Below are 13,026 nucleotides of genomic sequence, written 5' to 3'. Positions count from 1 at the left end.
CTATAAGGAGTAATATAAGAAGGAAGCGAGGGAAAACTTGGCATGGACTCCAGGGAGAGAGACTGCCCCAGACCAAATGATCTCTCATCTATTTGCCTAAGGAATTTTCTATGTCCTCAGTCTTGCACATAGTTACCGTTTGGGGACTAAGTGGCAACGTTTGCTCGGGACGAGAAAAGCAATTAGAGAATTTCCAAAGCCATGGCTTAGCATCATTATCTTGTTGAAGCCATCCAAGTGTTCTACTGCAGTTCTCAGTTCCGTTTCCTTCCATCATACAGCCATACAAATTGGTTCAACATTCTTTCATCTTTCTTTTCTTTCATTCTTCCACCCTGTTAAGAATGAGATTTCAGTGTTACTTATCTGCATTAGTACAAATTCTACCAATTAACTGTGTGACTATATTTTTGGTACAATAGTTTCCAACAAGTCAGATCTTAGGGAACAAAAGTGGAATGGCTATCAAAGCATATTACAGGTTACTAAAACTGGTAAACTTGGTTGACTATGCTTGGATTCTAACAATCTGACCTTTAAAAAATATCTATAATCTAATTTATATGAAATAGATAAACAAGTTTATACTGTATAGCACAGGGAGCCATATTCAATATCTTGTAGTAACTTATGGTGAAAAAGAACATAAAAATGAATATATGTATGTTCCTATATGACTGAAGTATTCTGCTGTACACCAGAAATTGCCCCAATATTGTAAACTGATTATACTTTAATAAAAAAATATAAAATATCAATAAACTTCTATCCATTCCTTACATTACATAGCTCTTCAAATAAAAATGAACTCTGGATAAGCCCATGCTTGAGAGAAGTAACCAAATCTTGCATACTGCATATCCCTGATCCTTTTTGCTTCACTGGAGCCAACATCCTCTAGCCCGGAAAAGGCATTTTCTTTGGTTTTTCTTAATTCTTCTCGACTATCTCTCCCTAAAGACTCCATGAGAGTTAAACAGTTAACAGAAGAGAGCATGTAATTTTAGTAAAAGAACAACAAGTCCTCATTATCAATTACGTAAGATTTTGAAATTAATTTCAGAGTGACTTATCCCACTGTGTCTTTGATATGAGCATGGAAAGTCCAAATTAAGTGACCTCTGTGGACTTTGAATATGATTCTGCTACAGAACAAATCGAACCACCTTCTTAGTTTACTTATTATGAAAGTGCAATCTGATATACCACCAAAAATCTAACAGAGAAATCTCAAGTCCCAGATGTGCTGTGTCTACTCCAGAGCAACAACACTCTTACATGTCTTAAGCAGTACAATAAAAGCAGATCAAATCAACAGTACCCTTTGGGCATGGAGGCAGTCAATGGTAAGGACAACTGAATCCCACTTTCAAGTGCTAGCCATAATACCCCAACCACTATCTACTCTTACCTACAATGGCCACTTTAAGGTTATTAATCTGCCTTTCAGAAATTTCATCTGGGAATACAGAAAGGAATTTATCTTAGCTATCTCCCTAATAAGATGCTCTTTTCAAGAGATTTTAACATCTGCATAGTGGGGTAAGGGGAGAGACGGCACTATAAGCACTCTATCTAAGATCTAGGAGAACTGATCACATAAAGCAGGGGTAGGCAAACTATGGCCTGCCAGCCAAAACCAGTCCACTGCTGCTTGTATTTAAACGGCTTGTGCACTAAGAATGTATTTTACATTTTTTAATTCTTGGGGGAAATCAAAAGAATATTTTGTGACAAAATTATACGAAATTCAAATTTTAGTGTCTATGAACACACTTATTTAAGTTCTGTCCATGGCTGTTTTTCCAATATAACTGCAGAATTAATTATTTGCAACAGAGGCTATAAGGCCCACAGACCCAGAAATACTCTTTGGCCCTATGTGGAAGGTACAAAATGTCATTAAGTTTCAGTTTCTTCCTCCGTCAAGTGTGCCTAATTTCTTCCCTGTGCACCTCACAGCATTACTAGGGAAAAAAAATTAGATAAAGGACCCCACCACCTGTTTGTCTTCATCACTGTATTGCTGTGCCAAGCAGAGCCTTCTACATAGAATATATTTTGTAAATATTTGCTGAATGAGAGAATAAATAAAGCAGCTACCTACAAAAGTAAGAGTTAATCTGGAGACAGAGATGGAGCTAACTGCCACAATGACAGTAAATTATGGTACTTGATTTTCCTATTAAATATAGATCTTATATTATCCCCCAACAATCTCCTCTCTAGATCATAAAAATTTGTGATGTTCATGGTATATACAACTCAACATGCTCTTTCAAGCCTCTTCAAGGACAATCATGAAAGGGAGCTAACAGGTCAAGTTAAATACAGTTTGCAAAGCATTTTTACTTAACATTTTATTTATTTCCTCACTCTGAAAATATTTACGTAGTATCTACTATGTAACAAGCCTGTGCTTGGCACAAGGGATACAATGATGAAAACAAGACAATAAGATCCATTTATGTAACCTTTTTTTCCCACAGTAAATCTGTGTGAAAGACAAGGAAGCAATCAGCCATATTTTTACAGAGGAGGAAACAGAAGTTTAATAAAGTTGTTTAACTTGTCAAAGATCACTCAAGAAGAAAGAGGACATAACCAAGCTTGTCCACCTCTTCCCACTATACGAAGGTACCTTCAGTATGGTCCACAAAAGCAAAAGAAAGTACAAGCGTATTAGTTTGTTAGTGGCCTGCACCCGGAAATTTTCCTAAATATTCCTAGGAATGACACACAGTAATTTAGGTAGCCAAAGCAAGTTGTTTGATTTGAGTGGGAGTGTCACTTCTGCCATTAAGTCTCTGAGTCTTTGGGCAATTCAGATAATGGTTGAGAGCAAACTGTGACGTCAGACTGCCCTTGTATTAATCCCCTGTCCTCCTGCTTCCTATCTATGCAGCTTCAGACAAATCACAAGTTCTCTGAACCGCAGATCCCATCTGTAAAATGGACCTGATAATAACAGTAGCACCTACACGGCTGTTTGGATTAAATGAGAAAATCGAAGTAGAAAATTTAGCAGTGGCCTTCTATGAACATCAAACCTAGTCCTCAAACACACCACACGTCACCTCATCCCATTCCTGTTTTTGTTGTTGTTGCTGTTATTTTTCATAGCTCTTCTATCTAAAATTATCTTACTTGCCTGCTTTTTATTATCTGTCTCCCTTACAAATATAAACACCATGGTAGTACAGATCATGCTTTCTTACTCATTACTGTATCTCCTGCACCTAGTACATTGTCTGGCACATATCAACAATTGCTGAATGAAGAATTCAATAAATATGCAGGAAAACCGTTTTGGTTTCAATTTCCCTGTATGCAAAACAGAGTACCTGAGCTCAGATGTTGTAAAGTCCAAAAGATTTAACTGGAAAACTCTAGGCAATAACAGAAAGGTGCCAGGGAAACTCTAAGGTGTATTACCGTGTCGCATTACAATTAGTGGGAGTGGCTCAAGCCCTAATGCAACTCAACTGACTCAAGCCCTGAAGCAATTCAACGCTATCGGTCAAGCCAGAGGCTACACCCTAGAGAGTGCTAAAGCCAGAGGCTACACCCTAGGGAGTACTGACAGACCCAGGAGGATGCAAAATGCTCAAGAGGGTTGCAAAAACACCAGCCCTTTTCTTTCTCTCTTAAACTTCCAACTGTACACATTGCTCTAGAAAGGATGCTCTCCGCACCTGGAGGGCCTCATAGGGAGCAGGGAGACTAGTGTGGGCAGGGAGCCAGACACCTCCACAGGGTAGCAGCGGCGCTGCATTGACAGTCGTGAACAGACCTGAAGGGGAGACAACCCGAACCTTCAGTAGGGGCCTGACCAGTGAGCCCCAGTCGTACCCCTCTGACTAGCCAACCGCCCCCCCACCGCCGCCGGCAATAAACAGGAGGAGGGGACACTCTTCCCCCCTCCAACTGTTGTCCCCAGAGCAGTGGGCGCGTCGGGGACTAGTCCCCAGCGCTGCCAGCAAACTCACCTCAACCACCAGCTCCACCTCCGCTCACATTCCGGCCCCGCCGCCTTCCCCCCGCCCCCCCAGGCCCTTTGTTTTGATTCCCGACTCCGCAGCTCCCGCCGCCGCCGCCAAGCGCACCCTTCACTTCCGCTTCCGCACCGCCCCGCCCCTGTCGCAAAACCGACGCCCTTCTCTCGCCTGGCTCCGCCCCTTCCTCCGCCCTTCCCCCGCCGCTGCGTCCTCCCCGCGCGGGGCGTGCTGGGAACCCGGGGGGGGCGGGGCCTCGCGGCCCTGCAGCCTCGTCAGGCTCAGTCCCCTCCCGATAAATCCCTAAATAGGGACCTTCCCGGGGGGCGACCCCGGCTTTTTTGGCGAAAACCCCCAGTTTAAGGAGGCCTTGCCCCTGACTTATACTTGTGGAGTGGAAAGGAACCTGAAAGCGGAGAATTAGGGAGCTTGTGGTGTGGAACCTGGGAAAAAAACCTGCGAACCGGGATTTGATTCCATTCAGCTCTTTCAGCCTTTTGAAGGAAGGCAATTTAAAAGGGATTTCGATGAAAAACCCGATCGTTTTCGCTTTTTTTCTCTCGCATTCGCTCTTGTCACGTGATGATTCTACTTTATTAAAAAAAAATTAAATGACGCATATTTGCCACAGCATCCTTCATCTAGTGCAACCTAGTGGCGAGTGGAGAAAAAAATAACTGCCAACTGGGCTGCCCACGAGGTACTTCTGGCCCGCAGGGCTTCTCGCGAAGTGGCGATCCAGCTGGCAAAAATAAAGCGTGTGCCAAGACTAGGCTGGGTTTTGTCACCAAGAATTAAGAGGTCCTCATGACTTCAGTAAGAAAACGAATTTTTGAAAGTCCTGGTCTAAAGCTTGTTACAAATGAATACAACTTTTCCAGTGACTGGTTGGGCGAGCAAAAAGGAGACTTAATAGCTGCAAAAGCCTTATGGAGCCAGTAACAGCTTGTGCTTTTGATGGCTAGATATGCCATGTTTGGGTTTTTTGTTTGGGGATTGTTTTGATTTTGGGTGTTTTTTTTTTGTTTGTTTTTGTTTGTTTGTTTTTTCCTTAACAACCTTTACTTTTACTAGAAATTAAAAAAGAAGTTTTCAGTACGCACAACGAACATTTTTGAAACTGCCAGCTGCTCACTATTTCCTGTTGCAAATTAGGAGAAAAACAAAGCACATATTTAAATCTAGACGTAGTTTATTTTGCAGTAGCTGAATGTTAGGTAAAAGTTTATTTTTGAAGTTTGCCAAGAAACAGGTTAACTGCAGACTGATAAGTAAGTAAAAATTACCAAAAGAGAACTTTTTTTCCCCCAAAATCTGTAATGTCAGGCAACTTCATTAGGCAATCCACATTAAGTGGGGGAGATTTCAGGGGAAGCTAATACATCCTTGTAGACATACTTGTAGACATGTATGGTGGAGGGCAAGATCAGGCACGTATCTGAAGAATCCTTTGTGCTTGTATTCTATTTTCCAGAAGGGAGATGACAAGTACACACATCATGTGCCTGCTTAGGTATTTATTACTGCTGAGTAAATTAAATCTTCATTGTTTCTGTGTGTGGGTAGTATTCTCCAAGTGGGAATTAAAACAGATGAAAAGCAACCCTGTTTCTAGCATTCAGCTTTTTCCAGAGTACCAAAAAATATGCTTCTCTTTAAAGACGTTTTTCTCCCTTCTTTTAATTCTAGTTGAATGTCTCTAAACACAGACAGTATTAATTCAAAGTATAAAGAGGAAACGAAATAATTGTGGACGTTTTATTGCTTTTTTAAAAAGGATTTTAGAAATAGAGAGCAGACATATTCTGACATTGCTTGACATTCTTTCAAGTCCAGAGCTTTAGCTGGTGTCAGTAGGTAAAATGCAGTAAATAAAAACAAGTCAATCATACCAATTGGAAGATTAATGAAAAGTCTGAATTACAAATAGTTTTTAAAGTACACATTTAAAAAAATTATTTTCTATTGAGAACTAACCTAAGCAGAACATACCAGCCTTTGGAAGCAAACAATTACGCATCAAAATACAATTTGATACTTGTGAAAAGTGTTTTTAACATTTTTCTTGATATTTTCTTAGGTATAGCCTCTGTTAATCTTATTTCTATTTCTTTGCTCTGCAAACTCTTTCATCAGAAAGTAAGAGTAACTTTCAGTTTTTTCCTTATCCAAATTATAGTATTCATGTTTATGAAATCCGGATGAAGATTTATTTTTGCATAACTTAAGTGGCTACTTTACATTCAGTTCAGCTCCTAAATTAACCTAGCTGCCAAGAGTTTCTGCCCCAGCAACTTCTGCTTATGTCATGTTTAGTGTTTTGAAATGAGAAATTGTGATGGAAGGATTTAAGCAAGAGAAACCCAGCTTCCTGCTCTTTTATATCTAAAAGCTACAAAGAAAACAGATTGAATAAAGCAAGGAAAAAGTTTTAAAGTACACCAAAATTTCCCTTTCATTTTTAAGGATTAAACCCTTATGACAAACCCATTTACCTAAACTCCTATTCCTGAAGAAAACTTTAATGATAATCATTTCAATGTCTTCTTCCCTTTTTTTAAATGGAAAATGAAGAAAATTGAAAACCAACTAGTGTAAATGACTTGACCAATGCCATTTAGTCAGTACTGATACCTCAACAATTTGTGTTTCAGTTTGTCTGTTAACTTGAGTGAGTGTTCCCTGCCCAGAAACCTCAGAGAATGGTGAGGGTCAAAGCAAATTTCTAGAAAGCACAAGAGCAAAAGTGTCAAGAGGGTGTAAATGATTTATTAGCATGTGGGACCAGGTGGAGGTTTCCTAGAACACATTTTGATTTCCTTAACCCTGTTATTGTAGGTGGTACTTACCGCTTGTGTCTCTCAGCTTCTTTCAGGAACTAGCAAGGATTCAAAACAAAGTAGAATTAGAGAAATGTCATTATTAACCATGGCTGGGATGCAGGAGGGATTCTGTGAGTATGGTTGGAGGCCTCAAAGTAACTACGATCTCTTTGCCTCTAGCATCATGCTGAAGAACACTGGTATAGAAGTTAAACAGATGGAGCTTTGAAGCCTGATTTGTTGTTTAGTAATTGCAAGAACTTGGGCAATGCATTTAACTTCCTGCACTTTTGTTTTTCTCATCTTTAAATATGAGGACAGTAAAAGTGCTTTCTGTGGTTCTCATCATCTGGGGCTGAGCTCCACTGTCACCTTGTAGAGTGGCCTTCCCTGTCATTCTATCTGAAGTGACCCCTCCCCGGCCCTCTTCTATCATGTGACCTTGCTTTGTTCATAGCACTTATTAGGATCTGAAATTACTTCATTTTTTTCTGTTTGCTGGTTTAGTGTCTTTATCAACAGTGTAAGCCCTTTGAGGATAGGCGTCTTGTCTGACGTTTGTTGTGCTATAAGTGTGAATGAATGCTCAGTAAATATTTGTGGAACAATTAGGATTGCTGTGAGAATTAAAGGAGAAAACCCACATCAAGAAGAGAGTATTGTGCCTGATACAGATAAACAATAAAAAAAAAAATCATGATTACCCCATAGATTGTACTTAATTAGCAGTGCTTAGGCAGTGTCGTAAGCGTTTTACAAATGCCAAGTTAACTCATTTCGTCTCTGCATAACCCTATGAGGTAGAATCCTATCATGAACCCTTTTATAGAAGAGGAAAGTTAAGTCATAGAGTTTGAGTAACGTGCCCAAGATCACACAGCTACTGAGGGGCAGAGCTAGGATTCAAAGCCAGGCTCCAAATGAAACTCTTATACACTAAGTTTTGCTGCCTTTGAAGAAGATAACGATGTCGAAAATTTTATATTCGGTGTAAAGGAGTCAGAAGAACATGGGGCATTGCTTGCTTAGCCTAAACGGACCTACTTTGTCCCTCTATCTGCTTTGGGGAAAAGGCAAGAACAGGAAAAAGCAATCGGTGTCAAAGGGGTGGGCGTCGTATTTTCCTGAAGTGCGTGGCCCTTAAGTCCAAGCCCGTTCCCCCGGTGTCCAGGGAGCAGCCAGCATCCTCCAAGGCCGGCCAGAACCCTGCCCAGCAGCGGGAACCTCCCAGGCCTCAGCCCGCCCAGAGCCGCCGCGTGGCCGCGCCGCGCCCGGGCCCTGGGAAAAAAAAAGTTTCCAAAAGGCGCTGCTCGGCGCTGATTGGCCGAGGCGGACGCGGTCCCGTGGCGCGGCAGCCAATGGGAGGCGCCCGAAGCGAGCGCGGGGGCGGGGGAGGTGGCCGGAGGCACGGGCCTCGCTGCCCCCTGCTGCCGCCGCCGCCGCCGCCGGTCCGGTCCTCGCACCCTGATCTCTGGTAAGTGCGGAGCTGCGGTCCCTGGGTGGGGGCTACCCGAGGACTGCCACTTCCACCGCCACGGCCGCCGGAAAACTACTCTGGCCGCCTGGCGCCCGCCGCGCTCTCGGGACCCCCGGCCGCCGCCGTGCCGAGACCCTGCCGCGCCCCTAGCTTGCGCGTCGCTTCGCCGGCGTTGGGCTCGAAAATAGCGCTTTCCCGGAGCCACCCTTCCTAACTTTGTGCCTTCTCACCCTTGTGTCTCTCGCTCCTGGCTCCTCACCCTTGCCAACTTTCTCTTTTTGCACTTGCCTCTCCGACCCGGCTGCCCTCCCCTTCCTCCTTGACTTCTCAGTCCTTCTGTCCTCCTCGTCCTGGGTGCCCGCAGTCCGGCTGCTCTGCCCTCCTATTCCCTCCCACCTCGCCTCCCCTCCTGGACTCCTCTATACTTTCTTCTCGCTCTGTTTTCTGCCCCTTAGTCCTCGCCATCCCCTTTTCCCCTGCTGCCCCCACCTCCCCCTCATTCCCTGTAGCCTCCCCCCCCCCCCCCCCCCGCCCACCACTTCTCTCCTACTTCCCTACCCAGCTTCTACCCTCAGTGCAGGCCTCTTTCCAGAGCTCTTCCTTGGCACTTCCCTCCCTTTGGGAACGTGTTTGGAACAGTCTTCTTCCCTCCGCTTTTCTCAGATCTCTGTTGCAGGACGGTTCAGATTTCCCCTGACAGCACTTTGGGAGAGGATTGAATAAAGGATGAAAACGCTAATTCTACAGCTTGAATGCGGTGGCTGGGCTTACGTGCCTCTCTGAGGTCATAGGATACGCCGCCATCACCTTGACACTGCTTTTTGGGAAGCTACAGTATCTTCTCCAGTCATCTCAAGTTCTCTGTCTCCTGAGGGCCTGACCTTCCCTGGTTTCTTCGTCCAGGGTTGTACCAGGCTGTGCCTCTCTCCTCTCTCAGCCTGAGACCCCTTTTAACTTCAATCGTAAAGAAGTGGCCTTTGCAGCACGCGCTGGATAGAAATTTGTCATTTTCTATGCTAGTTTCGTTCATGTATTGTAGGATAGGATGGCGTTTTAGGACATGGGTAGGGTGCTTTGAAGAATAATTGGATGCTAGCGACTCCCAGAGCCACTTGTTACCTGACACCCCACCCCACCCCTCATTGCTGTTTAACCACTTTTGAAACATACATCTTTTTTCTTAGTGTCTTTTGTATCAGATTAGGATACAGATGAGCTATGTCCCTAAAGTGGCAGAGGCCTCTGATTGGTATATTTTACCCCATTTTGGATAATAGTTTCTTAACTTGGCTTGTTCTGTTAAGATGTTATTTTTGTTTCCAAAGTGTGTTCTTTTGCTTTCAAATATGTGAGCCCAGATTACACTCCCCTTCCTCACAAGGTAATTTCCTATTATCGTACTATTGTTTGCACCTCGCCCTGATGTAGGTGCTTTTTGTCTGCCTGGCTCAAGCAGTGCCTAGCCCTTAGTAGGTGTTGGGAAATGAGTGAAAAGGAATGGAGGAGGGGGAGCCAAAGTAGAAAAAAACTCCTTCCTTGGTATCTTGGTTCAATAGAATGAAATTATCCTTGGACAATAGCTTTTCTGGGTTTTTTTGGTCCAAGTTTAAGCTTCTTAAAATTTCAAAAGCAATATATGCTTACTGTAAAAAACAAAACAAAACAATGTATCAGGTACAAGTTCTCATCTCAGTGCTTGTCAATCCTGGTACATCCATCTCGATCCTGTTTGTGTACACAGAGGGAGATACATTTGCAAACAAAACTGGCATTCTTTCTTAACATATGAACCTTTTTCCATATTGGTATTAATTAATTCTTCGTAACAACGATGTGATTTCCCAATCAGTCCTCTGTTGACAGTTGTTTCTCCAGTTTTCCACATCAGTCAATGAGGGTGTACACCCATGAGCATATGTCCTTGCATGCCTAGTGAGGATTTTTGTAGGTAGATCATTACAGACTCTGAAAATGCAGGGACAGAAGCCAGACTTGCTGACTCTTGACTGATTTTACCCCAGTGCTGTCACTTCTGCAAAATGCAAAGCCTACCTCATAACGTTGCCATAGGAGCATGTGCCGACTTTTGGCAGCTTCTTTCTCTCCCTCCCTGCCCCTTCCCTCTCCCAGGTGTTCTGATTGGGAAGGTTTGGGGTTGGGGCGGAGAAGAGCTGTGAGTTAATTCCTGATGATTTATACGTGTGTATTGCTGCTGACGCGCCGTGCTGACTTACTTCACTAAGGAAAGCTGAGAAAGATGGCTTTGTTTTTTTCTAGAGTTTTGAAATCAAAGGTGTGTGTCTCAAGTGTGCTTTCAGACTTTCCTCTTAAGTTTGATTGTGATAAACACGCCAAAACAAAACAAGAAAACTTGCTGAAACAAGAGTAAGAGTTAGTAGTAGTAGAGTAAGAGTAGATCTCATTTATCCAAGATAAAAATTAACGCTGCTCGAACCACTCGATCCCAGTTTGTTCTTGCGTGCTGTAGCACATACATTTGAGGTGCCTGTCAGTTTGTCCACAGAGCTGCTGGGACACAAGGGCATGATACTATATTGAGAAGGCGAGGTAGGATGCCATATCCCTTTGCCCAGAGGCAATAAATGCATGCAGTGTCCATTTTTAAGATAATGGGTATAAAGGTGTGTATACTGTCACCAAGCATTAACATCTGCCTGCCACAGTACTTTTTGAAAGACCTTGTGGACCAAAGAGTGAATCTGCCCTCCCGTCAGCCTTTTTGTAACCCCAGGCAGACTTTGAATTTGAATTCAGAGACTCCCTTGCACTGGGTTCTGGTTTGCCCCTGTCACTCCCTTGCACCTATGGAGATGGCCCAGGCATACAGTGTTTCTGCTCCAGCTTCCGCTCCTAAGAAACCGAATGATTGTCTTGCCTACCAGCCTCTTACACCTGAACAGCATAAGAGGATCAAGTTGTTTGGAAATAATGTGTTAAATGCCTAGCATGCCGCAAATAGGTGATGATAAGAGGGGGACCTTTGCGAGTCATCCTACTTGCTATCTGTGGTGGAGAATAATATACATTAGAACTTCCTGAGACATTTTCAGATGGCAAAAAAAAAAAAAAAGGTCTTAGATTTTTAAGATTGCTGTTTCATAAAGTGAAGTTCAGATGTTACTTCTCTCCTCTTAGCCCAAGCATAGTTTTCCTCTTCCCTAAGGATGTTTTTAAAAATGCAGGGGTTGTAATTAGAGCCTCTTCCCCAGTGGAAGTGCCTCCTAAAACATCTCAAATTCATTCCTTTCCTGAAGCTTCAGTTTAAACCTCACTGGCCATGATAACAGTGTTTTAAGGAGCCGTTTTCTAAAATTGTCTAAATATGTCATAAGACTGCAGGATGAACGCCATTAAGCTCCAGTAACTGTATCATACTCCTTATGATGTAAACCGGGGGAGGGGGCCATTTCCAACGTGGCACTCTATCCTCCAGCCCCTTCCCATTAATGAGATGCCACTTAGGTGCTGAGGGAATGAAAGGTTTTCCCCATCCTGTTAAGTGCCTTAGGGATTTACAGATATAAACTGTAAACTAGCCTTCAGAGGGTCTCTTGCTGCTTGCTTTTTCTTAACCTCATATCCCCATCAATCTCTATCTTCCCCCGTGTGCCTTTATTCCATGAGTATTTATTGAATGCCTTTTGTATGCCAGGCACTGTTCAAGGCTTTGGGGATAAAAAAGCCAGATGGTGAAGGTCCCTGTACTCAACAGCTGATGTTCTGGTGGGGGGGGGGAGGGGGAAGATAAAAACAAAACTCATAAAGTGATAAAGCAGGTGTTAATAGGATAGTGAAGGTCTGGAGGAGATATTTGGTGAGATATTCAGATAAGGTCTCTCTGGGAAAGGCATTTCAGCTGAGATATGAATGGCAGGAAGGAAATCCGGGCAGAGAGCTGAGGGAAGAGCATTCTAGGCAGCGAGAACAGCCAGTGCAAAGGCCCTGAGGCAGAAGCAAGCTTGATGTGCTCAAGGAACCGAAAGAAGGCAGTGTGGCTACAGTATAAAAGAGGGAGAGGTAGGGGTGTAAGAAATGTTTAGAGAGGTAGGCAAGGACTAATTTATGTTGAACTTGGATATGATGTTTTTCCATGATCTTTTTCCAAACAGCAGCAAAGTCAGCGTATATTTGTGGTTCCTAGTTCCTCACTTTCTTGCCCTCTTGTATGTAGACTTCCTCCCATGCTGTGCCATTGAGACTGTCCTCAGTACTATCACTAATGGCCACACAGCACTCAGTTACAGTTGCATAGGCTCGGGGCTCTGGACACTATGAACATTGGTTTGGTGACTACATACTAGATGAGATCTGGGCTCATTACAGCCTATGGCTTGAGCAGGGACTACCCTCACCCGTCACCGTGGTAATTACTGTTCTTTACACTCTAGGTACTCTGTCCTTTTTACTTTCAGTAAACAAGATCCTTCACTGTAAATATTAATCAGGCCTCTCTTGTGGCAGAAATCCAACCCTAACTGGTACAACCAAGAAAGGGAGTTGATTATCTTTCATAACTTAAATCAGGTATGACTAGGTACAGGTGTCCAAACGATACCGTCAGGACCCAGTCTCTCCACTTCTTGGCTCTGCTTTCCTTTGGCTTCATTCCCAGGCAGGCTTCTCCCTTACGATAGCAAGATGACCACAATGGATGGACCCTCATAGAAAGAGAATTTCCTTTTTTCCCCCCAGCTTTATGAAGATATAACTG

The 13,026-nt window shown here is 43.4% G+C and overlaps 2 protein-coding genes across 12 annotated transcripts in view; one reads left to right on the top strand and one right to left on the bottom strand.

Moving 5' to 3' along the window:
- Positions 1 to 4,117, bottom strand: part of MARF1 (meiosis regulator and mRNA stability factor 1) — a 39,099-nt gene extending 34,982 nt beyond the window's left edge. For all 9 annotated transcript variants that reach the window (XM_032460977.1, XM_006179074.3, XM_006179075.3 and 6 more), the window contains exons 1-2: positions 3,990 to 4,117; positions 137 to 335 (exon numbers count right to left, since the gene is read on the bottom strand). In XM_032460977.1, coding sequence (XP_032316868.1) covers positions 137 to 277 — 141 coding nt within the window. In that variant the 5' untranslated portion in view covers positions 278 to 335; positions 3,990 to 4,117. The remainder of the gene's footprint in view (positions 1 to 136; positions 336 to 3,989) is intronic.
- Positions 4,118 to 8,178: 4,061 nt separating this feature from the next.
- The window catches only part of NDE1 (nudE neurodevelopment protein 1), a 28,367-nt gene continuing 23,519 nt past the window's right edge, over positions 8,179 to 13,026 (top strand). For all 3 annotated transcript variants that reach the window (XM_032460984.1, XM_032460983.1, XM_032460985.1), the window contains exon 1: positions 8,179 to 8,291. The gene's annotated coding sequence lies outside the window, so the exon portion shown is untranslated. The remainder of the gene's footprint in view (positions 8,292 to 13,026) is intronic.

Source organism: Camelus ferus, chromosome 18, assembly GCF_009834535.1.
Source record: "Camelus ferus isolate YT-003-E chromosome 18, BCGSAC_Cfer_1.0, whole genome shotgun sequence".
Classification (NCBI taxonomy): Eukaryota; Metazoa; Chordata; class Mammalia; order Artiodactyla; family Camelidae; genus Camelus; species Camelus ferus.
Note: the sequence above shows the minus strand (reverse complement) of the source record. Positions and strands in the feature narration are given on the sequence as shown.